The 27,584-nt window shown below is 46.4% G+C and overlaps 2 protein-coding genes across 4 annotated transcripts in view; both read right to left on the bottom strand.

Annotated features, from left to right (window-relative positions):
• LOC144611441 (ubinuclein-2-like) overlaps positions 1–18,386 on the bottom strand; it is a 47,887-nt gene extending 29,501 nt beyond the window's left edge. For 2 of the 3 annotated variants that reach the window (XM_078430533.1, XM_078430534.1), the window contains exons 1-6: positions 18,128–18,386; positions 9,735–9,827; positions 8,253–8,354; positions 5,549–5,686; positions 3,941–4,053; positions 1,592–2,102 (exon numbers count right to left, since the gene is read on the bottom strand). In XM_078430533.1, the coding sequence (XP_078286659.1) occupies positions 1,592–2,102; positions 3,941–4,053; positions 5,549–5,686; positions 8,253–8,354; positions 9,735–9,827; positions 18,128–18,322 (1,152 nt within the window). In that variant the 5' untranslated portion in view covers positions 18,323–18,386. Of the gene's footprint in view, positions 1–1,591; positions 2,103–3,940; positions 4,077–5,548; positions 5,687–8,252; positions 8,355–9,734; positions 9,828–18,127 lie in introns of those variants that run through there. The other variant, XM_078430535.1, reaches the window with a different exon arrangement.
• A 3,716-nt stretch (positions 18,387–22,102) lies between these two features.
• Positions 22,103–27,584, bottom strand: part of ift56 (intraflagellar transport 56) — a 45,683-nt gene continuing 40,201 nt past the window's right edge. Inside the window, exons 17-18 of the mRNA XM_078430833.1 lie at positions 26,074–26,207; positions 22,103–23,597 (exon numbers count right to left, since the gene is read on the bottom strand). Coding sequence (XP_078286959.1) covers positions 23,486–23,597; positions 26,074–26,207 — 246 coding nt within the window. The 3' untranslated portion in view covers positions 22,103–23,485. The remainder of the gene's footprint in view (positions 23,598–26,073; positions 26,208–27,584) is intronic.

Here is a 27,584-nt window from a genome sequence, read left to right as displayed (position 1 = left end):
CTGCGCTACCGTGCTGCCAGATAGACTCTTCACAGTAAACAGAAGCTTCTTGGACACGATGATTGACACACTAATCCCACTTTTCCTCTCGTGTCCCCGTCAACTCCCAGCCTTGGGACAGTTTAGTGACCAGTTAATCTACTGACCAGTTTGTCTTTGGGCTGTGGGGGGAAACTGGAGCAGCTGGGGGAAACTCTTGCTGTCACAGGGAGAACATGCAAACGTCACACAGACAGCACCAAAGGTTAGGACAACTTTTGGAGTTGCTGCCCGATATTACTGTCAAGTCAAGTCAAGTTTATTCGTCACATACACATACAAGATGTGCAGTGAAATGAAATGCACCAGAAATTGGAGGAACAGCACCTCATATTTCGCCTGGGCAGTTTGCAGCCCAGTGGTATGAACATCGACTTCTCCAACTTTAGATAGTTCCTCTGTCCCTCTCTTCCCCTCCTCCTTCCCAGATCTCCCTCTATCTGCCTGTCTCCACCTATATCCTTCCTTTGTCCCGCCACCCTGACATCAGTCTGAAGAAGGGTCTCGACCCGAAACGTCACCCATTCCTTCCAGTGATGAGGGGGTTGACATATGAGGAAAGGTTAAGTAGGTTGGGACTTTTCTCATTGGAGTTCAGAAGAATGAGAGGCGATCTTATTGAAACGTATAAGATCGTGAGGGGCCTTGATCGGGTGGATTCGCTAAAGATGTTTCTGATGATCGGGGAGACCAGAACTAGGGGGCATAGTCTTAGAATAAGAGGGGGCTCTTTTAAAACTGAGATGAGGAGAAACTTCTTCACTCAGAGGGTGGTTAGTCTGTGGAATTCGCTGCCTCAAAGAGCTGTGGATGCAGGAACGTTAAATAAATTTAAAACAGAAATAGATTGTTTTTTAAAAGACAAGGGAATTAGGGGTTACGGGGAGCGGGCAGGGAAGTGGACATGAGCTATGGTTAGTATAGTAAGACCTGAGTAATATCCTGGACGAGTTTCGATCGCCTAGCTTGGGGTCGGAGAGGAATTTCCCGGATTTTTTCCCCAAATTGGCCTGGGTTTTTATCCGGTTTTTCGCCTCTCCCAGGAGATCACACGGTTCTTTTGGGTGGGAAGAAGGGCGATAGTGGGAAGGGGGTTGGGGTAGGATCAGCCATGATCGTATTGAATGGTGGAGCGGGCTCGAGGGGCCGGTTGGCCTACTCCTGCTGCTATTTTCTTGTGTTCTTGTGTTCTTCTCTCCCGAGATGCTGCCTGACCTGCTGAGTTACTCCAGCATTTTGTGAATAAATACCTTCGCAGTGAAATGAAAGGTCACCCACAGTCCAGCAATAAGAGCAATAAAAATAAGCAATTTCACACACAATCACAAACCAACACAAAACAAAAAAACAAAACATCCATCACAGTGAGTCTCCTCCAGTCACCTCCTCACTGTGATGGAAGGCCAGAATGTCTTTTCTCTTCCCCTGCCGTCCTCTCCCGCGGTCAGGCTGTTGAAGCTGCCACGTTCCAGGCCGCGCCGGACGGTGAAAGGTGGCAAAACTTCAAGAGAAATCTAGCAAAAATATCAACTTTACAAAGCAGTCTACTTACATAGGCTTCATTGCTCGAATGCACAGAGCATAAATTCTTAAGATCACGAAGGCGCTTTTCAAGAAGAGAGGATATTCCTGTTGGCAACTGGGACACCTGCTTTTGGCTCAGGGCGGGCAAGATGCAGCTTGAAGACACCACAGTGCTGCTGCTATCCTCGGTTTCAGAAGCTGGGCTTCCACTGGGTGTCTCTGCCAGCAGCTTATCGATGTCCAAATCCCCGAACAGCTCCATGGCGTTGGCAGCTTCCTGAAGCAAGTCGTTCTCATTGGAACTCCCCAGAATCGAAAAGACTTGATCGGAGGCAGCGAGGTTGCACTCGGAGAGGCCTGGGTTCTTTGCCGCCTGATCGGTCGGCTGAGAGGCAGGCAGTTGCTTGACGCTGGTCTCCTGCTTCTTCATGGCTTCTTTCTCCCTTTGGAACTTCTTGAGCATTTCGGCCAGCGAGAGCGTGTCATTGTGATTTTTCCGCTTCTTCTTCTGATGTTTGACCGCATTGAGGGCCACCACCCTGAAAGGCAACCACAGCAGCAGTTACAGCGGTGCACATACAATCCAAGAGTCAACTCATACTCAATTAGCCAAGTATGTTTTGCAACATACAAGGAATTTGATTTGTCATACAGTCGTCTATATACTAAAACTCTCGTTTGTTTGTTTGTTCCTGAACTACAGCCAAAACGGTACACGATAGCACGACAATTCTAGGCCCACCTTACTCACCATTAGCTCCTTTGGTACTAATAGAGGAAGTTTTATTCAAATCGGTGTTATTTTTTCAAAGTTATTCACATTTTAAAGTTTAAATCTATCTCCTAGGGAGGGAGGAGGGTGGAGGAAGGGGAGATGGAGGGAGGGAGGGCCGAATGGCCTACTCCTGCACCTATTGTCTATTAAACAGAAAATAAAAAGTTAATATCAATCATTGTGTCCACAAAGCTGATGGTTGTTATAAAGAGTCCATCCAGTTCCCTGCCAAGTTGGCTTGAACTTTCTTTCTTGTTAGCAAAGTTTCAATCAAAACTGGAACCATATCTCAGAGGTCCACTGGTAAAATTATGTCTCATCTCTGGGGCGTTGTAAGGTACAGGTGCTCCTCAGCTTCCGATGGGGCTCCGTTCTGGGAAACCCATCGGAAACCAAAAGTATTGCATCGTATGGGAGGCGCATTCCCAATCACGTTGTACCCCTGTACAATGACAATAAAGATATATTGTATTGTAAGTGGAAATGCATTGTAATACGTGCGATCACGTGGCCGGACGCGAGCGGCGGCTGGCTACGGGTCGCTGCCGTTTGCACCATCGCAAAGCCGAACTATCGCAAGTGGAAACGTCGTAAGTCGGGGAGCACCTGTATCTCCAATTCTGTAAAACATCCCACAGCCCTCAGAATGAGTAACCTCAGACAAAGTGTGACATCGAGCTAACAGAGGAGTTATTAGGACAATTTGGTCAGAGAGTTTTACAAAGCCCCTCAGAATATAATTTGCAGGAGTAGGTCTTAGGGCTTCTTTAGTTTGGTTCATCATTCACTTCCATCGCCGATGATCTACATTAATTTCACTTTCACGACCAGCCCTCAGAATCAGTGCAATACAGAGCTTTTGGATGGTTATAGAGATTGATTGAATGAAAGATACAGCATGGAAATAGGCCCTTCAGGTCCGCACTGACCATTGATCACCCATTCACACTAGTTCTATGTTATCCCACTTTTTGCATCCACTCCCTACGAGGGGCACTTTACAGAGGCCAATTCACCCATAGAGCTGCATGTCTTTGGGATGTGTGAGGAAACCGAAGCATTTCAGAGGAAACCCACTCAGTCACAGCAAACTCCACACACAGATAGCACCCGAGGTCAGGATCGAACCTGGGTCTCTGCCACTGTGAGGTACTGGAGATGACAGAGATCGGGAGGGTGGGAGGATGGAAGGGTGTAAATTTGAGAATTTAAAATTTGCTGGGATGGGAACCAATGTAGATCAGAATGAAGAAGGATGTTTGAAAAAGTGAACGGGACTCGGCAGCAGGGTTCTAAATGTTTTCATGCAAGCTAATAGGTGAGAGGACAAAACTGCCATGGAATAGCAAAACACATAGCAAGATTACCAAATTAAACACCGTGACTGATCTAAAGTCTCCAATAGAAGACGAACCATCAAGCAGAATCTAATGTTTTGGACAAAATGCAGAGGAAACCCCATTCATTTGTTTACAGAGATCAGAGCACAGGAAAAAGTCTAAAATGGGGAAAAAATAACACCTCATCACTCCACATTAACATTAATACCTATTTTCACAGTTTTTTTAAATATTGCAGTTTTAGCATTTCAATACCACTCACCCTGACTCCTTGGGAACCTGTAGCTTCCTTGGTTTCTTCTCTTTCATCTCTCCTTCATCCTTCCTTCTTTGTTTTTTCACCACCCTGTCTTCGCCATCTCTTAATTTTTGTTTCTAAAAAAAAAAACACACACCAACTTTTCTGCTTATTATTAAGTATATAAGAGGGCAGGAGCTTGAAAGCAACCAATTACGTCCTTCCCAAGACCACGCAGAAGTTGAAGGTGTTGATGTGCCATTATGCTGTTGAAAGACCTTTGCAAAAATAAATTGAAGAAATACCAATTGTGTTAACATCTCAGGACATCATTTGGAAATGATGCCCTGTAAAATAACAAACTTAACAAAGAGGCAGAGATAGAAGACTTACACTTGGATGAATGAAGGAAAAGTTTGAAGCCAACTTTATTGTTTGGAGATATTAGAATTTGGAATGTTTTACAAATTGGCAGCTAATTAAGCTGTAATTAGATCACAGAAAATGAAATGAATACACATTTGGAACACATAAAATGACATGGTTAAAGGAAGAATGGTGTAAGAAAATAACTGCAGATGCTGGTACAAATCAAAGGTATTTATTTCACAAAATGCTGGAGTTACTCAGCAGGTCAGGCAGCGTCTCAGGAGAGAAGGAATGGGTGACGTTTCAGGTCGAGACATTTCTTCAGACTTCCGACTGAAACGTCACCCATTCCTTCTCTCCTGAGATGCTGCCTGACCTGCTGAGTTACTCCAGCATTTTGTGAAATAAAAATGGTTAAAGGAAGAAAATGCATTTGGAGAGAACAGCTTCAGCTGAAGTATAAGAAAATAACTGCAGATGCTGGTACAAATCGAAGGTATTTATTCACAAAATGCTGGAGTAACTCAGCAGGTCAGGCAGCATCTCAGGAGAGAAGGAATGGGTGACGTTTCGGGTCGAGACCCTTCTTCAAACTGAAGTACTCACTCCAGATGACAAACAATTAAAGAAACAGGAGTTATTATGCCCAACAGATGGAAAAAGTACATTTTATTGCACAACACATTGCAACACAGACCACATGTCAGGCCAGTGCTCCGGGTCTTCAAACTCATTCTGCAAAGGAGAACAGCATTGTAACCGTTAAACGGCCAGCTCTTAGTGACTAATCCAACTGCAGCAACTAGTCCTTGAAATGGGACAAAAAGTTCACCCTCACTAATTTGCCACGGCCTGGAGAGAGTGAATGTGGAGAGGATGTTTCCACTAGTGGGAGAGTCTAAGGACCAGAGGTTATAGCCTCAGAATACAAGCACGTACTTTTAGAACGGAGATGAGGAGAAATGTATCTAATCGGTGGGTGGTGAGCCTGTGGAATAATTCATTGCCACAGAAGGATGTGTAAGCTGTCAATGGCAGAGATTGACAGATTCTTGGTAAGTGCAGGTGTGATGGGGTTGAGAATGAAAGATGGATAGACTTGATGGGCCGAATGGCCGAATTCAGCTCCTTGGACTTGTGACCTTATGAAGTGTTTGACAGTGGCGTGGGGCACTCAGTGGAGGTGACGAGAAGAAAACATTCAGGACTAAAATATAAAAATCTGATTTCATTCGCAGAATTATAAACCAAACCATTACTCACTTTAGGCGATTTCAATCTTTTCTTCCCCACTACATCTTCATCTTCAGTGTCTGAAGTCTGCCGGAACTGCAACGTTCCCGTGTTTATGTAAAATCCTCCATATTTTGTAGACAACGAGGCTGGAACCAACTCATCATACTGAAAAATAAAGTCAGGTTTCAGCTGCACCCTTTGGTAGTTCCAGCCGTGTAAGCTGGAATTTTCAGTCTCAGTTAAGCAGACAAGTCAAGTCAAGTCAACTTTATTTGTTCACAAAATGCTGGAGTAACTCAGCAGGTCAGGCAGCATCTCGGGAGAGAAGGAATGGGTGACGTTTCGGGTCGAGACCCTTCTTCTGAAGAAGGGTCTCGACCCGAAACTTGTCCTTGAAATGGGACATTCTTCTTCTGAAGAAGGGTCTCGACCCGAAACGTCACCCATTCCTTCTATCCCGAGATGCTGCCTGACCTGCTGAGTTACTCCAGCATTTTGTGAATAAATCGATTTGTACCAGCATCTGCAGTTATTTTCTTATTCAACTTTATTTGTCACATATATATACAAGATGTGCAGTGAAATGAAAGTGGCAACGCCTGCGGATTGTGCTAAAACTACAAAACAGAATAGAATTTTTTTTTAGCACAAAAAATAAATTAATACAGTAAATTAAATTAGTCCCTGGTGATATGAGAGTTAACAGTCCTGATGGCCTGTGGGAAGAAACTCCGTCTCATCCTCTCTGTTTTCACAGCATGACAGCGGAGGCGTTTGCCTGACCGTGGCAGCTGGAACAGACCGTTGCTGGGGTGGTAGGGGTCCCCCATAATGTTGCTGGCTCTGGATCTGCACCTCCTGATGTATAGGTCCTGCAGGGGGGCAGTGCAGTTCCCATAGTGCGTTCAGCAGAACGCACTACTCTCCGCAGAGCCTTCCTGTCCTGAGCAGAGCTATTCCCAAACCAGACTGTGATGTTTCCGGACAAGATGCTTTCTACAGCCTCAGAGTAGAAGCACTGAAGGATCCTCAGAGAGACTCTGAATTTCCTCAACTGTCTGAGGTGGTAAAGGCGCTGCCTTGCCTTACTCACCAGTGCGGCAATGTGTGTTGTCCATGTCAGATCCGCTGTGACCAACGCACAGAGCTGAATGGGCTGTGAATGCCCAGTCTGCATTGCTCTCGCTTGGCATCAGCAAGTTCACAAGTTAGAAGAGTAGAATTAGGCCATTTGGCCCATTGAGTCCACTCCGCCATTCAATCATGGCTGATCCATTTGGAATATTTTGGAGGACCAAGAACCAATCTCGGCCTCCTAACCCCATTTTCCTGCCTTCTCCCCATAACCCTTGACAACCGTTCTAATCAAGAATTTGTCTATCTCTGCCTTAAGAATATCCAGTGATTTGGCCTCCACAGCCCTCTGTGGCAATGAGTTCCACAGATTAACTACCCTCTGACTAAAGAAGTTCTTCCTCACCTCCTTAATTCTGAGACTACATCTGGTCCTAAACTCTCCCACCGGTGGAAACATCCTTTCCACATCCACTCTATCTATGCCTTTCATTATTCTGTAAGTTTCAACGAGATCCCCCCTCAACCTTCTAAACTCCAACGAGCACAGGCCCAGTGCTGTTAGACGCTCATCGTATGCTAACCCACTCATTCCTGGAATCGTTCTTGTAAACCTCCTCTGGACCCTCTCCAGAGCCAGCACGTCCTTCCACAGATATGGGGCACAAATGCTTACTCTTCAACTTCGTTTTGGTACTTGTCTGCGCAAATCATAGGTTGCGTGTGCATTTCTTTCCACATTTCCTATGCAGAATAAATCACTTCTTGTCATGACCATCATACTTTGAAGTCAGGCACTTTAAAGTCTGATGAAGGGTCTCGACCCGAAACGTCACCTATTCCTTTTTTCCAGGGATGCTGCCTGACCCGCTGAGTTACTCCAGCATTTTGTGTCTACCATACTTATTACAAATGGTGCTGCTACTGAACAATGCAGAGAGGCCCCACACAAATATGAAATGAAGGTCCTAAGGTCATAGGAGTGATAGAAATAGAATTAGGCCATTTGGCCCATCAAGTCTACTGTGCCATTCAATTATGGCTGTTCTATCTCTCCCTCCTAACCCCATTCACCGTCCGGACCTTTCACCGTCCGGCGCGGCCTGGAACGTGGCAACTTCAACAGCCTGACCGCGGGAGAGGACGGCAGGGGAAGAGAAAAGCCATTCTGGCCTTCCATCACAGTGAGAAGGTGACTGGAGGAGACTCACTGTGATGGATGTTTTGTTTTTTTGTTTTGTGTTGGTTTGTGATTGTGTGTGTAATTGCTTATTTTTATTGCTCTTATTATTGGACTGTGGGTAACGGAATTTCGTCCAAAAGACTTGTTTTTTTGGATGACAATAAAGGTTATTCTGATTCTGATTCTCCTGCCTTCTCCCCATTACCCCTGACGCCTGTAATAATCAAGAATCTATCTATCCCTGCCGTAAAAATAACCACTGACTTGGTCTCCACAGCCTTCTGTGGCAAAGAATTCTACAGATTCACCAAGAAATTCCTCCTCATCTCCTTCCTAAAGGAAAGTCCTTTGATACTGAGGCCTCTGGACCTCTAGTCCTAGGATCTCAACCTAGTGTAAACATCCTCTCCATATCCACGAATTAGACATTAACTAAATAGACGGACGCTCGTTTCTCCACGGATCAATACCCACCGCTTCCGAGTTGTCAATGAATGGATCCGTGTCATCGTAGCCGTAACCCATGTCAATTAAATCCTGCATGCGGTCTTTCCGTCGCTTGTGGTTCTTCTGACCCTGAAATGAAGCCAAGTCGATCAATTTGCTTGTCATCGAGGAGACAAGGGATTATGTGTTGGACTGCAGCAAGTCAGTCGACACCCTGCCACTTTGTTGCACATACTTGGTTCTTGGTCCTCCAAAATATTCCAAATAGAATTTAAACTGGAGGTGGCGGAGTATGGACTTAAGCAAGAAGGGCTTCTTGGAGAAGAAGAGCTGCCTTAAATTTAGTTGCGTCTGGTTGAGTAACTATAGTAGGGTGAAGACTATTCCATGCTTTAATCGTGCGAGGGAAGAATGAATTGCTATACACATCTGTCTTGACAGCTGGTATCTTAAATCGAATCGAATGCCCTCGTCTACTCCAGATGGGTTTGGGTTTGGTGTAGATGTGGTAATCTATGTCGAGCTGACCATTTAACATTTTGTAAAAACAGGTCAAACGGTGGGTTTTCCGTCTGTCTTGGAGCGTGTTCCACCCCAATGAATTTAGACGTTTGGTAACACTCGCTTCTCTCTCATAGGTACTCTGCACTATCCCGCATGTTCCCCCATGTGCAGGCTAGGTGGCTATGCCCTGATCAGTGGCTAGGTTGGCTGGGTACCCCTTAGCCCGATTTATCATCATCTGATTATCCAGGCACTTGCTCAACACAAATTTGAAAATCGACCCTTGCTGTCAGTTCAATTTCACAATCTACCAAAGGTGGCTTGCGAGAAGTAATGTATTTACAGGTCTGAAACAGAGTGAGAAAAGGCAGAGGAAATTATTATGCCATTGGGATAGCATTTTGTCAGGCATGGAGTTCATGCTCAGATGGCTTAAGTGTTGCTGCATTCTATTCAGTGGCTCTTTATTTCTGTAATACCAAGATCCACAGAGCACAATTAAAACCACTGCTGCACAGATATACAGATAATTTCTTCCCTGCAATGTCAGTACTGGTCGAGATGTCAAGTTGAGGTCTTAGGTAGACTTAAATAATCAGTCGACACCGATCCCTCAACCAACAACTGATTATGAAGTCTTGCTCTATGTAAATTGGCCACCACATTTCCTGCGTTACATTATCACTACATTACAAAAGTATTTCATAAGTCACAAAGTGCCTTTGAAAAAACTTAGGGATGATAAAGATGCAAGTTTATTTGCTTGAAGAAAATTGTGATATTTCACCTCAATAAAAGATATTACATAGAAACATAGACAGATAGGTGCAGGAGTAGGCCATTCGGCCCTTCGAGCCAGCACCGCCATTCAATATCATGGCTGATCATCTAAAATCAGTACCTCGTTCCTGCTTTCTCCCCATATCCCTTGCTTCCTTTCGCCCTAAGAGCTAAAGCTAACTCTCTCTATTGTTACCACTTGCACACAAGCGTGTACACACTTACATATTTTTCCTCAAGTTTCTTTGCAATCGCTTCCATTTCTTTCCTTTCTTTCTCTTCATTATTGAAAGGAACATCAGGGTTGGTTGAATTTCTCTGTTGAAACAAAACAACAACAAAAAAAAGAGATTTGTTGAGATGTGCGCAAGGCAGATGAAGCACCTGAAATGAAGTGCAGGAAAATAACCGCAGATGCCGGTACAAATCGAAGGTATCACAAAATGCAGGAGTAACTTAGCAGGTCAGGCAGCATCTAGGAGAGGGGGAATGGGTGACGTTTCGGGTCGAGACGGGACTCGACCCAAAACGTCACCCATTCCCTCTCTCCTAGATGCTGCCTGACCTACTGAGTTACTCCAGCATTTTGTGACACCTGAAATGAAAGTGCTTTCCTGTCGCCTCACCTGGGTACCTGCACTGAATTCCCACTGAGGAACTAACCTACAGAGACCACAGGAGATCCAAGGGTGGATTATTGGCACAGTAGCTCCAGCAACCTCCAGCTCCAGCAATCTCCACCTGTGGTGCCATCTCTGATCATACTACACTAGCCCACACGTTCCCCATTTCACGTGGGTTGCTTCAGGGTAATCCAGCTTCCTCTCACACTCCAAAGATAAGAGCTGGTCCACAGGCTAACAGGTAAATTGTCACCATGAGTGTTAGAATCTGGGGGGGGGGGGGGGGGGGGGGGGGGAATTAACAGGGATGTGGGGAGAATAAGATGGATCGTGGAAGATTAGTGAAAAACTGGATGCTTGATAATCAGCTGAAGGGCCTGTTTCTGTGCATTGTCTCTTGATGACTTCCACAATCTCCCATGGGAGCAGCTACAACAACTAGACCAAATAAGTGTACAGCTGGAAGATAAAAGAATTCAACTATTATCTCCCTGAATGTTATGAACACCTGGTTCTCCTAACCCATCTTGGAGAAGGACCACAATTGACTCCAAATATGCATAACAGGATCACAGTGATAACAGCACCAGCCCATGGGACCAAGGTTTCTTTTTTATTGCTATGATGGAAAAATTTCAAAGAATCTGTAAGATGCAATTTAGCAGTTACACAACATGTGGTGCTTTTCTTAAACTGGACTAAATAAGTGGAAGATCTTGCATTTCCAACAGTATTTAGCAATTTGTTCAAATTGGAATAAGGCAAGTCCTTCCTAAATTAATATAATGAACCAGAAGCAAGGCTGCATTTCGTTTTCACACATCTATGGATGACTCCAATCCCAAGAGTCACCATAATCTCAGAGGTGGCCCTGCAAATCAATCCCAAGAGACTGCAGATCTGGAGCAACAAAATAAACTGCTAACTTGAAAGACAAGCAGCATCTGTGGAGGCACGCTGCTCCTGGTAAAGATGCTTTTCCCCACTCTCAATCCTTCTGTCTCTGCCACCTCCATCTCCACCCCTTTCCATCTGCGGTGACCGCACCCTCTGCAACGCCTTGGTCCACGCATTATTTCCTATCCAAACCAGCCCCTACCCGGGTACTTTCCCCTGCAACCTGTTCCTATACCTCCTCCACACACCTCCATCCAGGGAACCCAGCAGCCCTTCCAGATGAGACAGAGGTTCACGTGCACCTCCTCTAATTTCATCTGCTGCATCTGGTGTTCCCGATGTAGCCTCCTGTACATCAGTGAGACCAAGGGTAGACTCGGTGACTGTTTCGTTGAACATTTGTGCTCAGTTCGTCAAGGACTGTTGGATCACCCAGTTGCTAACCATTTTAACTCCCCCTCCCACTCCCATGCTGACCTTTCTGTCCTGGCCCTCCTCCGTTGCCTCTCCCTCTGGCTTCACAATCCGCAACTCTTCAAACCTGTCTCATACCTCCTGTTCCGATCTCTGGCCTTTGTTCCAACCATCTGCCTGTCAAAAAAAAATCCTCACCAGTGTCGACTTATTCTCTGCTGCGCTTTGTCCTGCCTCTCCACTTTTCCCGCTTTCTTCTCCTCCCTACAATTAGGCTGAAGAAGGGTCTGGACCCGAAACATCACCTATCCATGTTCTCCAGAGATGTTGCCTTACTTGTTGAGTTACTCTGTGCCCTTTAAATCTATCATGTTATTGCAGCTCCCCATCCTAAACCTACCAACTTACGCAAGGTCCATTGTCCTCTTCAACTGCATATCCAAAAACATTTTTTAAAGCCATGAAGGTATAGCCCATGAATATCCAGAAAAGGTTCAGAATCCATTGGCAAAATGCTGCTGATACCGTAAATCTGAAATAAAGCTGAAAATGCTGGCAAGTCTCAGCACATCACACAGCATCTGGTGAAAGGACATCAATGGATGCTGTCTGATCTGCTGGGTATGGCCAGTCTGAAGAAGGGTCTCGACCGGAAACGTCACCCATTCCTCCTCTCCTGAGATGCTGCCTGACCCGCTGAGTTACTCCAGCATTTTGTGAATAAATACCTTCGCTGGGTATTACTAGTAATTTCTGGGGAAGGGAGTCTGAAGAGACATTGTCTGTCCATTCCCTCCACAGATGCCGCTGAGTTCCACCAGCATTCTGGGCGTTGACCAGTATTTTCTGTTTATTGATGTAATACAATCCTCCATTTCTATAGGTAAGGACACCAGTGATGTAATCAGTTAGATGATAGACACAAAATGCTGGAGTAACTCAGCGGGACAGGAGAGAAGGAAGGGGCGACGCTCTGAAGACCCAAAACGTCACCCAGTGCTTCACCCCAGAGACACTGCCTGTCCCGTTGAGTTACTCCAGCATGTTGTGTTGATCTTGGGCGAAAACCAGCATCTGCAGTTCCTTCTTACACAGTTAAAGTATTGTCGATTAATTAGCACGGGGATGTGAGAAACAAACCGAGAAAGAAAGTTTACTTTTATATACATACATCAAGTGCCAGAGGAAGCCACAATTTTTTTTTTAAAGCATAAAGATAGCTTTTGCATTAGTGTCCACAATAGAGAAGTCTTTTGCCAAACGTTATGTGCATGCAACGGAAAATGCTGGCAAAACACAGGAAGCCTGGCAGCATTATGGAAAGAGGGTGTGCAGTGTAGGTTCACTAGGTTAATTCCCGGAATGGCGGGACTGTCGTATGTTGAAAGACTGGAGCGACTAGGCTTGTATACACTGGAATTTAGAAGGATAAGAGGGGGTCTTATCGAAACATATAAGATTATTAAGGGGTTGGACACGTTAGAGGCAGGAAACATGTTCCCAATGTTGGGGAGGTCCAGAACCAGGGGCCAGAGTTTAAGAATAAGGGGTAGGCCATTTAGAACGAAGATGAGGAAAAACCTTTTCAGTCAGAGAGTTGTGAATCTTTGAATCTCAGGCGGCAGTGGAGGCCAAGTCTCTGAATGCATTCAAGAGAGAGCTAGATAGAGCTCTTAAGGATAGCGGAGTCAGGGGGTATCCCTGAGACAGAGAATCAGTCTCAATCACTACCCCGTTCCTGCCTTCTCCCCATACCCCCTGACTCCGCTATCACATTGAATGGCGGTGCTGGCTCGAAGCCATGATCACTTTGAATGGTGGTGCTGGCTCGAAGGGCCGAATGGCCTACTCCTGCACCTATTCTCTATTGTGAAACAGTTAACATTTCAAGTATGGAAATGTTCACCAAATCTGCTCAGTTTTCCTGGCATTTTCTGTATCTATTTCAGATCTTTAAAAAAAAACAAATTTAAAATTCAGATTTAAAAAAAAAATTGTTTGTGTAAGTTGTGAAGTTGCCAATGCTTTTCACAGTTAAAAAGCAGAACAAAATCAATAACAATATCCAGGTCCACACAAGATGCTTGGGCAGAATAGTTGGCAAAAAACATGCACTAATATAAACCAACCACAGCATGTGTTGGCTTCTACCAGAAGAACTCAAAATCAAAGTGCAAAATAGAAAAAAAACTAATGTTTGGGAGAGAGGAAAGATAAGCTTAAATTTTAATGACGTACAGTAGACTACTTGTATACCAAATGCTTCCTAATACATCTGGTAGTTATTAACAGGCAGAACATTTTACAAGAATCAAAAAGCCACAGCACACTCGTCCCACAATATCAAAACTTTCAACACTCAGTAAAATCACAAACCATATCGGCAAGGGTTCAGGAATGTTAACCTCGACGGATGGCAAAAAATTAAACCTGACGTATCCTGACTTGCAAGTTCATTCAATGGGGAAAAATAATTCCACAGCCTGTTCAACTTCTACCAACTGAATTTCAAGAAAGGTTTTGCACAAGAAAATATCTTGACCACAAATCGTTTTAGGGATATTTATGAAAGTCGGAGGCTATTCACCCTTTCACTATTTTGCCATTTAATTAGATCCGGACTGATCTGTCCCGCAACTTTATTTATCCACATCATAACACAGAGGTCAGGGCTCTCCAGTACAGTGCTCAGAGTCCCGACCCAAAACGTCGCCTATCCACTTTTTCTAGAGATGCTGCCTGACCCGCTGAGTTACTCCAGCACTTGGTATCTTTTAAGCAAGTGTTTTGTTTTCTTAGATGAGGCATTAAACTAAGATCAGTTTTGTTGTCTCAAACAAATATAAAATAATTCTTTGTACTATTCAGAGAAAACCAGGATATCCCCTGCATCCTTGCCAATATTTATCCTCCAGATAACTCTTGCAAACAGGTCATTATAACATTGCCGCTAGTGGGCCACAACTACGCATTAATTGACTGCCAACAAATCCTGCAGCAGGATAACTCTTAATCTGCCTCAAAAGAGCTCTAGGATGTGAAAAGTATTATACGAAAAGCAAAGTTTTTTTTGATAACCAGTTATCAGGATCTATCTCCTGACAAAGCCACAACTGATGATTCAGACGTTTAATTCAATGATCTACGATGACCGTCCTTGTTATTTCAAAGGGAAGCATTAATTCAGCTGTCTGAGACAAAGCAATGAGGCAGCTCTACAGAATAACAATGCCGGCAGCAGTGGGATTCTCCAGCAATTTTTCAATGAGAGAAAGCATTGTTCAAAGCAGCAACAAATTGACTCAATTCCCGCTATCTCCTGTTGACCGCTGTCCGATCCAGATCTCAAAGCTCCACGTTTTGATTACAGTGAAATATTAAACACAAAGGCCAAAAACGGTCACCGTTCAATAAGGAAAATAGTCAACTGCAAATTGTGTTGAGAGGATGGGAAACAGGCCGAGGCCCCTCTCTGGAAGGACAAAGAGTCGGCTTGGGTGAATAAGGTTTGGAGTTGGTAGAGATGGCTTGGGGTGTTTGGGGAATCAGAGGTGTGGAGGAGATGTGTCATCGTTCAGGATAACAAGGGCCCATGGGTGGAGATGAGAGTTTAACTGGGACAGTGGAATAATCCACGGGATGGCAATGGTACAGAAATCCTTTGAGGAAAGAAGATTAGAGGGCATAGAGTGGAAGTAGCCGATTCTCCTGAGGGGGATGGGATAAGAGTACAGAAGGGTTGTGGGTGAAAGTCGGGGGGGGGGGGGGGTTCAAGTGGTTGTTGACATGATGATGGAGGTGATGGATAGGATGTTGATAAATGGGATAGAGAGGTGGCGATGTAGTCGGGTTCATGGGGACAGGAGATGGGGAAATGGGGCAAATAAGGTGAAGGGAGAAAGTGACATGCCAGGGCCAATGGGTGGGTCAACACAAGGGGGTATATAGATTTAGGTTCACCATTGTCACAAGTACCAAGATACAGTGGAAAGTTTTGTTTTGCCTACAATTCAAACAGACCAAATATACCATACATAGGAGCACAATTAGCCATTCGGCCCATTCTCCCCATTCAATCATGGGTGATCTATCTTCCCCTATCAACCCCATTGTCCTGCCTTCTCTCCATAACCCCTGACATCCTTAGTAATCAAGAATCTGTCAATCTCCACCTTAAAAATATTCATTGACTTGGCCTTCACAGCCATCTGTTCAGTTCAAACTCAAGTACACCAGATGGAGCAAAGCGGAAGATACAGAATATAGTTCTCAGCATTATAGCGCATCAGTTCCTTAGATAAAGTCCAATGTCTGCAATGGGGTAGAGGTGAATCAAACAGTACCCTAGTTCATGGAAGGGCTCTTCAGAAGCCTGATTACAGAGGGGAAGAAGCTGTTTCTGAGTCTGCTGGTGCGCACTTTCAAGTGGCGGCAGGATCTGAATAGCATGGGTATAACTCATTGGGGTCAACGGCAAGGGGGTACATCAACCCAACATGATGAATGGGGACGATGGAGGAAGGGTGGTGAAAAATGACAACACGGTCAACGCTCCATCGGTCAATGTAGATCGAATCCCAGCAAGTCAATGGTGCTCATGAGTTCAGTTTAGTTCATTGTCACGTGTACTGAGGTACAGTGAAAAGCTTCCGTAGTGTGCTAACCAGTCAGCAGAAATACAATGCATGATTACATTAGGAGGTGGAATGGCGGGAGTCATCCAGCACTGCCTATCAGTCAACGGGAAACACATCTTGGCAGGGTCAACAAAGGGGTGATGTTGGGTTCAATGTGTGGCGTGACTCGAGCGGATTAAAGCGAATGATGGCAGGATCAAGGGGCAGCAGAGTGACGATGTGGCTGCAGTTCAGTGGGATCAATGGGGCACTCATCTCAGCAGGACAGGGACGGAGTGATAGCCAGGATCAATGGGTGGTGTAACTCCAGTGAGGTTTAAGGCGGTGAAGGCCGGTTCAAAAGGGGAGAGAAAGCATGACAAGGTAAAAATTCGGAGTGATCACTGGGGAGCACATCTCTGGACTTGGCGAGGGGAGCAATGGTGGAGGGTCGATGGGTTGCGTGGCTCCAACTGAGTTAAGTTCAGTTTAGTTTATTGTCATGTGTACCAAGGTACAGTGAAAAGCTTTTGTTGCGTGCTAACCAGAGTTAAAGGGAATGGTGGCTAGATCGGGGGGGGACGACAGGAACGGACACAAGTTCAAGGGATCAACTGGACTAGGAGAGAGGAGCAATGATGGAGGGTCAGTGGGTAGAGTGTCTCTAGCCGAGTTAAAGGGAATGATAGACACAAAATGTTGGAGTAACTCAGCGGGACAGACAGCATCTCTGGAGAAGGAATGGGCTGGATCAAAGGGGAGGGGGCAAGTTCAAGGTATCAATGGGGTATACATTTCAGCTGGACTAAGAGAGTGGGGCAAAGGTGGTGATGTAGTGGGGTTCATGGGGAGGAGGGGGGGAAATGGGGCAAATAAGGTGAAGGGAGTAGCGTGACTCTGAGTTAAAGGGAATGATGGCTGGATGAAAGAGGAGTGGGCAAGTTCAAGGGATCAATGGGGTACACATCTCAGCTGGACTAGGAGAGTGGATCAACGACGGCGATGTAGTGGGGTTCATGGGGAGGAGGGAGGGGAAATAAGGCAAATAAGGTGAAGGGGTAGCGCGGCTCTAACTGGGTTAAAGGGAATGATGGCTGGATCAAAGGGAGGGCTGTTCATGGGATCAATGGGGTACAGATCTCAGCTGGACTAGGAGAGTGGATCAACGGCGGCGATGTATTGGGGAGAGGAGGAGGGGGGGAGAGGAGGAGAGGGGGAGAGGAGGAGGAGGGGGGAGGAGGAGGGGGAGAGGAGGAGGGGGAGAGGAGGAGGGGGGAGAGGAGGAGGGGGGGGTGAGGAGGAGGGGGGGGAGAGGAGGAGGGGGGAGAGGAGGAGGGGGGAGAGGAGGAGGGGGGGAGAGGAGGAGGGGGGGAGAGGAGGAGGGGGGGAGAGGAGGAGGGGGGGAGAGGAGGAGGGGGGGAGAGGAGGAGGGGGGGAGAGGAGGAGGGGGGGAGAGGAGGAGGGGGGGAGAGGAGGAGAGGAGGAGGAGGAGGAGGGGAGAGGAGGAGGAGGAGGAGGGGGAGAGGGGGGGAGGGGGAATGGTGCAAATTAGGTGAAGGGAGTAGCGTGGCTCTAACTGAGTTAAAGGGAATGATGGCTGGATCAAAGGGAGGGCTATTCATGGGATCAATGGGGTCCACATCTCAGCTGGACTAGGAGAGTGGGGCAACGGTGGATGTTCAATGGGTAGCGTGGCTTTAACTGGGTTAAAGGGAATGATGGCTGGATCAAAGGGATCAATGGGGTCCACATCTCAGCTGGACTAGGAGAATGGGGCAACGGTGGAGGTTCAATGGGTGTCGTGGCTTTAACTGGGTTAAAGGGAATGATGGCTGGATCAAAGGGATCAATGGGGTCCACATCTCAGCAGGATCAGGAGGGGGGGGGGGTGACTGTAGGGCCAGGCTGGGGTGACAGCGGGGCGGGCTACAGAGCCTAGGGTCGACAGTGCGATCAATGGAGGCCTGGGAGATGAATCAATGACAGCCTGGACGGTGACTGGAGCAGCGATTGTCCCCGCGGTCGGAGATGCACGGAGCTGCCCCGCGGAGCCCGCTCCTTGCCTTACCTTGACCTCCCGCAGCAGCTCGTTGTAGTTGTACTCGGTGTGGCTGCGGTCGCTGGGCTCGCTCAGCTTCAGGCCGAAGCGCACGTTGCCCTGGTCGCCCCGGTCCTCTCGCCGCTTCTTCTTGGGGTTGGCGGCGGGCAGGGTGTCGGGAGGCACGCTCACCGTGTTGAAGGCCACCCTCCGGGGTTCTGACATGTCTGAGCGGGGCGGGCCGTGGCTGTGGCCGGGGCCGGCGCCAGGCCGCTGAGCCGCAGCAAGCGCGATCCAACCCCCCCCCCCCCTCCTCCCCTCCCCTCACCGAGCCCGCACCAGCGCCGCCATCTTGCGCGTCCCGACGTCACGGCAATGCGTGCTCTACGTCACGCCTTCACGCCTCACGTCACGGCGGTCTAACCGTGCGTCACGACATCACAACCTTTGATGACATCACTTAGCTTTATCTGAAAGCCTTTATAGACAATAGGTGCAGGAGGAGGCCATTCGGCCCTTCGAGTCAGCACCGCCATTCAATGTGATCATGGCTGATCATTCTCAATCAGTACCCCGTTCCTGCCTTCTCCCCATACCCCCTGACTCCGCTATCCTTAAGAGCTCTATCCAGCTCTCTCTTGAATGCATTCAGAGGCTTGGCCTCCACTGTCTTCTGAGGCAGAGAATTCCACAGATTTACAACTCTCTGACTGAAAAAGTTTTTCCTCATCTCCGTTCTAACTGGCCTACCCCTTATTCTTAAACTGTGGCCCCTGGTTCTGGACTCCCCCAACATTGGGAACATGTTTCCTGCCTCTAACGTGTCCAACCCCTTAATAATCTTATATGTTTTGATAAGATCCCCTCTCATCCTTCTAAATTCCAGTGTATACAAGCCATGCCGCTCCAGTCTTTCAACATATGACAGTCCCGCCATTCCGGGAATTAACCTAGTAAACCTACACTGCACGCCCTCAATAGCAAGAATATCCTTCCTCAAATTTGGAGACCAAAACTGTCACAGTACTCCAGGTGCGGTCTCACTAGGGCCCTATACAACTTTGCCCAAGAATTTTGCTTGGTGGAGAGTTTTCTTGGTTAACTGGCGTACATGTGGTGATGAGACAGGGTAGAGAAGTGAGATCGATCGACTGACCAAATGGTGCCACCTGGCTCTCAATGTCAGTAATTTTAGCTTAGAGATAGAGCGCGGAAACAGGCATTTGGCCCACCGAGTCCGCACCGACCGGCGATCCCCGCACACTAACACGACACAAGGGACAATTTACACTTATATCAAGCCAGTTAACCTACAAACCTGTACGTCTTTGGAGCGTGGGAGGAAACCGAAGATCTCGGAGTAAACCCATGCAGGTCACGGGGAGAACGTACAAACTCCGTACAGACAGCACCCGTGGTTGGGATTGAACCCATAGAACCGAAGACCAAGGTGCTGATTGTGGATTTTGGAAGAGGAAGAGGACCCATAAACCCGTCCTATGTTGACAGGACAACGCTAGAGAGAGTCAAAAGCTTCAAATTCCTGGGCGTACATATTTCTGAAGATCTCTCCTGGACCACACTGATGCAATTATATAAACAGATTGTGGAGATTTGGTATGTCAGAGAGGATGCTCTTGAGCTTCTACAGGTGTACAGTAGAGAACATATTGATTGGTTGCATCATGGCCTGGTTCAGTAACTTGAATTCCCTGGAGCAAAGACTGCAAAAAGTGGTGAACACTGCCCTGTCCATCATAGGATATGATCTAACCACTACTGGAGGGATTTACAGGAGTTGCTGCCTCAAAAAGGCAGCCAGCATCATCAGAGACCCACACCACCATGGCCGCACACTCATTTCACCCCTGCCATCGGGAAGAAGGCACAGGAGCCTTAAAACTATACCGTCCAAGGTTCAAGAACAGTTTCTTCCCAATAACCATCAGGCTCTGAAATACTACACAACACTAACCCCATCAATGACTAATAACTGTCTTTGGTTTTACTAAGGACTTTGGGATTGTTTTTAGCTCTGGTATTGTGATTATTAATTTATTGAATTTTTGTTTGTTATATATGATCTATGTGTATTGTGTTTGCAGGCCTGTTCTGCTGTTGCAAGTTAGAATTTCATTGTTCCGTTGTCAGTAATTTGTCTGCATTTTTCTTAATTTCTCTCCCAGCTCTCGGCTGTACATAGGCTATTCCTATTAGTATGATTAATCTTTATTATCTTTTATTATCCCCTTGGATTCTATTTCTGCATTCCTGATGACTGCATCACTTTTCTCTTGCCAATGTGTTATTTCTTATAAGCACAGTTGGTTTAATTCTCCTCTTATCCTCCCTATCCTGAGTACTGTAAAGTATGACTACAATGTTTAAATGACAGTCTGGCATTTTGGTACACATGCCTCATTAATTCCTCTTAAATCTGGATACGTAACAGATTATTACCTCTCAATTTTATTGTGGACATTACCCATTACGGTAGAGAATGGAAGTTCTAACACAATGACGAAAGGTTTTAATCTTTACGATGCCTTTTATAACCTTAGGACAACTCAATGCATTTTACAACCTCATGTTTTTGAAGTGTTGACTCTGTATTGCTGGACGCAGGGTAAAATTTGTTCAGGACACTTCCCCATGTTTAAGAAATAGTGTAAAAGACTCTTTTCCATCTACATGCGAGGCAACGCAGCATGTTCCTGATATCAGCGGCTCTCTGTATAATCCCCTCAGATCCCCTTAATAGCTCCTTCCTCCCACCCACTTGTTTTTTATAATCTTAATTACAATATGGGGAGAAAGCAGGAACGGGAACGGGGTACTGATTTTGGATGATCAGCCATGATCATGTTAATAATAATAATAATAATAATAATCCATTTATTTTATATAGCGCCTTATCACATGCTCAAAGCGCTTTACAAAAACAATTAACATAGAAACAAACAGGCAAACTATCCTGACGGAAAAGCGGCGAATACTCAACGCCAGCGCCCTCTCACGTCAGGGTCCGGCAGTAGACATTAAAAAGCACAAGACACACAGATATAATTTTTTACACAAAACAGCCATCACAGTGATTGCTCTAGGCATACCCTCACTGTGATGGAAGGCAAAGTCTTATCTCCTCCTCGTTCTTCTCCCGTGGTGCCACGAGGTGATCGAGGCTCCCAACTTTTTGAAGCCCCCACCGGGCGATGGAAAGTCCCAGGGCCGAGCCGAGCAGGCCGATGAAAGTCCTGAGCCCCCACCGGGCGATGTAAAGTGCTGCGGCCGGGCCACGCAGGGCGATGAAGGGCCTGCGGGCGGGTTGATCGTACCTCGCGCTTCGGGGCGGTCGAAGCTGCTACGGCTGGAGCTCCCAAAAGCCGGTCGCCAGCCAGGGACCTGCGAGCTCCCGATGTTGCAGTCTGCAGGGCCCACGGCCGAAGCCTCCGAGATGGTAAGTCCAGGCCCTGCGACCGGAGTCTTCAAGGTCGATCCCAGCTGGAGGCCGCCGACTCCACGATGTTAGGCCGTAGCGCGAACGGAGATACGACACGGTAAAGGTCGCATCTCCGTTGAGGAGGAGATTTGAAAAAAAGGTTTCCCCCAACCCCCCCACCACCCCCCTACATACACAGAATTAAAAATAAAACAAAACGTACATTTAACAACGACAATGACAAAAAAACAACAAAAAAAACGGAGAGACTGCCGGTGAGCCGCAGCTGCAGAACACAGCCACGCCCCCAAGTTGAATGGCAGTGCTGGCTCGAAGGGCCAAATGGCCTACTCCTGCACCTATTTTCTATGAACAACCATTCAGAAACAAACATCCTTCTTCATCTCTGGTAGTTAAAAGCATTTGCAGCCTTGCATTTTCGCCATAGCTGTAACCCCTATATTCTGCATTGTTTCTTTTTCTCTCTTGATATACTTACATACAGGTATATGGTAGGTTGCCTGGATATCACACAAATCAAAGTCGTTCACCATATTGTGGTTCACGGGACAATAATAAACCAATACCAAAAAGAATGCCAGAAACTAATATTTTATTTACATAAAATAAGTTACAAATTTTTGTTCAAAGGTATTAATTATACAAGAGGAATGTAAATACACAAAGATAAAAGAACATTCGGAAAACTGTAGTGTCGTTAATATCAATTGATAAATATTGTTTTAAACAGAATTTTGTAGGACAGTGTTGCCCCCGAAGTGTGGATAAATATGGTCCTTCAGGCATGGGGCACACCTGGTGCCTCACACAAATAACCAGTCTTTGCCTGCATGTCTTGACAATGTCTGCAGGCTACTCCACACATAACACACCTTACAGCACAGCGCACCAGGGAAGGCAAGTACAAGCACACACCCATATTTAGTCATGCGACACTGTACATTATTTTCCAGCTCTGAGCATCTCCCTGCTGCCAACTGCATAGTTGGCGGTTGTCTCCCACTGAAAATGATTGAGCACACACCATGTGGGTTGTCTTGCCTTTCAGATCCATTTCTGCCGATTCATGGATTTGCCTTGCTTATTCTATCCAGTGTGAATTTAGTGGGTGGGAAACCATGGAGGCGGTGGTTGGGGGAGCCGCTGTAAGCTGTAACTGGCCTCCGCAGACACACATTTCGTTGCTGGTGCAGGATTCCTGCGGCCACCTTTGTTTTAAATGATAATCTTGCTCATCCTGCCACACTAGCTGACACTCAGTGCGCTGACACACAGCGCACACACACAGCGCACACACACACACAGCGCACACACACACACACACACAGCGCACACACACACAGTGCGCACGAACACACACACCCAGGCAGTGAAATCAGTGAGCAGAAGGCAGATGCCTGTGGCTCTGACTAAAACTTTCCTGTTCATGCTTTTAATGGGTGAATGGGGGAAGGGAGTGGCGTTGACAACAACAACGCTGCGATGGATATGAAGGAGGTTTTGTAATTTATGGACCCACTTGAGAACCATGCAGCCCACAAGTGCTGACCTGCAACCTTTCTCTGTTCACATTAATGGATGTGGAAAATAATATCGGTGCCTGTATGATTGAGCGGCACAGGTGCTGAAATATTTGATTCATTCTTCATCGCAAAGTGGGGACGAGAAAAAGGTGGAATTAAAAACTGTATCGAAAGCATGGGTTTCAATTTAAATGTAAATCACTTTTTAACCGGTGTGAGAGAAGCAAGTGTTTTCCCGCAGAGGGCCATGTTGCAATATTTCACTTTGTGTGAACTCTTTGTTCTTTGGGGCCCTGTAACAACAGCGCACGGGTTCCTGGGAAATATCAGAACCAAACCATTCAAAGCCACAGCTCCACCCAGAGTGTCAGCCTAATTAATTCATTGCCCTTTCTCTCACCACATTTAGATAGCCACTCGGTTGTCTTTGGCCCATTTCTTTAGCGTGCGAATTATGTATTCCACCTGAGGATTCCCAGTATTTCGAAGGAGGTGGAGAACTTCCCGCATGGTTTCCCTAGGAGAGACGCACAACAAGTTGGTCAGTGGTTTTCATTTCAGGAGCGCATTGCTTTTATTCTGCCCCTTCCCTGGTAATCTGGTGGCCTCTGGGCTGTTGGGAACCTGCTGCAGAACGACTGTGGATAGACACAAAAAAGCTGGAGTAACTCAGCGGGTTAGGCAGCATCTCTGGAGAAACGCAACGGGTAATGTTTCTGGTCCAGGCCGTTCTTCCGGCTGAGAGTCAGAGAAAGGGAAACGAGGGATACAGTGATATAAAGAGATATCGAACAAATGAATGAAAAATGTGCAAAAAAAGTAACGATGCCAATGAAACAATCCATTGTTAGTTGTGAGCTAAGTGATAATGAATTATACAGACAATGAAACTCACCAGGACAACGGTGCAACTAGTACAATAACTAGGGTTGGGGAGGGATAGAGAGAGAGGGGATGCAAGGGTTACTTGAAGTTAGAGAAATCAATATTCTTACCCGCTGGGTGGTGAGCTGCCCAAGCAAAACATGAGGTGCTGTTCCTTCAGTTTGCATTTGGCCTCGCTCTAACAATGGAGGAGGTCCAGGAATGAAAGGTCAGTGTGGGAATGGGGGGGGGGAGTTAAAGTGTTTGGCAACTGGAAGATCACGTAGGCCAAGGCGGACTGAGCGAAGGTGACTGTAGTTCTGCAGTGACTGTCGACGCTTCGGGTCAAAACTGGGTCTGAGGAAGAGGCTGGACCGGAAGCATCACCTATTCCTTTTCTCCACAGATGCTGACTGAACCGCTGAGTTACTTCAATATTTTGTGTCTATCTTCGGTGTGAACCGGCAACTCCAGTTCCTGCCGACACAAATGTCTGTACCAGGTCTTCGAAGGGGATTTTGAATCCATTCTATTCACCTTGTTATTTCTGTTTAGTCCTACAGCTTCTCCTTTTAAATAAAAAGTTTTGAATATTTTAATTCTGCTTCAACTCATTGCCCCAATCTTGATTACATCATCACCCTCACCTGTATTAACCCCCCAGCCCCCCAATCATCTGTCTTCTAATTCTTCTATCAGTTATTATAAATTTGGCTCATCTGGTCACTCCCCCATTCCTGTGAATGTTTCTTCCTACACAGGGTGGGTAGTTTTGCTTTCCCACCCCTGAAAGAAAAAAAAGAGGTCAAGGGAGGGTTTCAGGGGAACAAAACCAGTTTCTCAAGCCTTGCCAAGCAACTGAAGTCTGTCACCTATTGAAGCTGACCCTGGTCAAAATAGTCCTGGCACTCACTGAATCCATTCACTGAACTGTCAGCAAAACAACAATAGATCCAATGTTATTTAGCCCTTGCCTTTTGTTGGGGCTCCCTCCACAAGATGTCACCGCTGGAGGTGAAAGTTCCCAGACCCCTGCTGACCGTCGAGAAGCTGCAAGAAAGCAGCTGCTGTGGCTTTGTCACAAAACTCTTTGCCTCCATTCCATCACTTGAGAGGGTAGAAAGCACAGTGTTGGTGGCTTGGCCTTCTCGGTAGCCCACAAGGAGCAGGGCTGCAGCAGATCAGCCACTGTGGGGAGAGGGAATCTCAAGCATGGACCCACGGCCCCTCAGAACACCACAATGCAAACCATACTCCCCGACCCCTGAAAGGCAGGGTCATGGTTTATTTGCAGTTCTGGACATCCCGTCACAGGAAAGATGTGGAGACTTTGTGAGAAGGTGCAGGGGAGGTTTACCAGATTGCTGCCTGGATTAGAGCGTTTCAGCTGCAGGGCGAGGTTGGATAGACTTGGATTGTTTTCTCTAGAACGTCAGAGGTTGAAGGAGGACGATAGAAGTATATAAAATTATGAGGGGCATAGATAGGGTAGACAGTCAGAACCTTTTCCCCCAGGGTGGAAATGGAATTGCCGTAACGGGCTGAATGGCCTTCTTCGAAGTCAGAATGTTCCCAATGTTGGGGGAGTCCAGAACCAGGGGCCACAGTCTAAGAATAAAGGGGAGGCCATTTAAAACTGAGGCGAGAAGAATTTTCTTTTTCACCCAGAGAGTTGTGAATTTGTGGAATTCTCTGCCATAGAAGGCAGTGGAGGCCAATTCACCAAATTCAATTTTAAAGTGAGTTAGATAGAGCTCTAGGGGCTAGCAGAATCAAGGGGTAAGGGGAGAAGGCAGGCACGGGTTACTGATTGTGGATGATCAGCCATGATCACAATGAATGGCGGCGCTGGCTCGAAGGGCCAAATGGCCTCCTCCTGCACCTATTTTCTGTTTCTATAACATATGAAGAGCCATGACCAGGCAGCTATGGATCAAAGGCCAGGAATGGGAAGCCCACCTCTGGCCAACATTGAAGATGATGAACTGAGCAGCCTCCTTCTGCAGTAAACTTCCATAATTCTATCTTTGGATAAAACACGGGCCAACATAAAATCATAAACATTTGTAACAGATGAATGGCAAGTTAGATTTTAAGATTTAACGCGAGCTATTTATACTGATACGTACTTTGGCTCACGGCCTGCAAGGATCATTTGGAAGATACCAACACACGCTCCACGCTTTCCCTCCCAATATTCCGGATTTGGATCCAGTCGCTCAAGAACATCAAAAGCTTTTGCAGCGTAGTAGAACTGTCCCATCTGGAAAACAAACATCTGGCGGCTGAAATCTGGAGATTCACTATTTATGTTTCAGCATTTTGAAGTCTCATGGCATACATTAAAAAATTAATTAAGTAAATGTTAAGGAAGGGGAGTCTTCCTACACACCATGGAATTAACATGGGCGGCACTGCAGCACAGCGGTAAAGTTGCCGCCTCACAGTGCCAGAGACCGGGTCAATCCTGACCTTGGGTGTTATCTGTGTGGAGTTTGTACATTCTCCCTGTGACCGCGAGGGCTTTCTCCGGGTGCTCCTGTTTCCTCCAACGTTCCAAAGACGTGCAGGTTTGTAGGTTAATTGTCTTCTGTAAATGGTCCCTAGGGTGGTGGATAGCACTAGTGTATGGGTGATCGCTGGTCGACGCAGACTTGGTGGATTGTAGGGCCCGACTCCGTGCTGTACCTCTAAAACTAAACTAAAACATCACCGAAACTGGTCAATCATATGGAAGATAGACACAAAATGCTGGAGTAACTCAGCGGGTCAGGCAGCAACTCGGGAGCGAAGGAATGGGTGACATTCATTCAGCTTAACTGGTCTATGCTAGTGTGCCCCCACTCCAAAGATCTCAGATTTTCGGATAACCTCGTGACCAAAACCTTTTGCCAATACGATCAACTATTTCCACCTGTGTAACACCACCTGATTCCACTCCAGTTTCAACTCTTCCTCTGACTTAATTCATGATTTTATTACCTCAAACTTGTCTATTCTAATAATCTCCTCTCTTGCTCCCTCCATACTGTATCTACGGGATGCGGGTGAAAACTGAAGCAGTTGGGGGAAACCTTGAGAATTGTCGAAGTCACACTAATGGAAAGTGAAATGGAATGGAATACTTTACCGTTCCACGTAACAAGGCACAGTGAAATTCTCTGCTTGCAATACCCAAGGTATGCAAATAGTCACCACATAAACGGCGCTGACAAAGTTACAAAGCACCCCCGCCGTGTCCTCCTTTGTTATCTGCCCCCGCCCCTCCTAGCAATCCCCACCATGCCGGGTCCTCCATTGTTCTTTCCCCCCCCCCCCCCACCTCCCTCGTGGCGCCCCCCCCATTGTTCATTGATCATTGTTGGAGTGGGGGTGTTCCATCAAAAAACATCAATACCAACCAATCTCTCACCAGTTAACAAATACTCTGATATTTTGTCATTTGCACTAAAATGGATGTCCTTATGATTTTCTACATTAGATACCATTTGCCATTTTGTTCCAACTCACTCAGTTTGCCCGTAGGGCCCAGAAGTTGATTTACTTCCCCTTGAGCTCGCAATCTTACTCAATGTAGTATCACCAGTAAAATTAAAATATGACGTTTTGCACTTTCAGTTAAACCATTGCTGCACACTGT

This window comes from Rhinoraja longicauda, chromosome 40 (assembly GCF_053455715.1).
Source record: "Rhinoraja longicauda isolate Sanriku21f chromosome 40, sRhiLon1.1, whole genome shotgun sequence".
NCBI lineage: Eukaryota > Metazoa > Chordata > Chondrichthyes > Rajiformes > Arhynchobatidae > Rhinoraja > Rhinoraja longicauda.
This window is presented reverse-complemented; position numbering and strand designations above follow the sequence as displayed.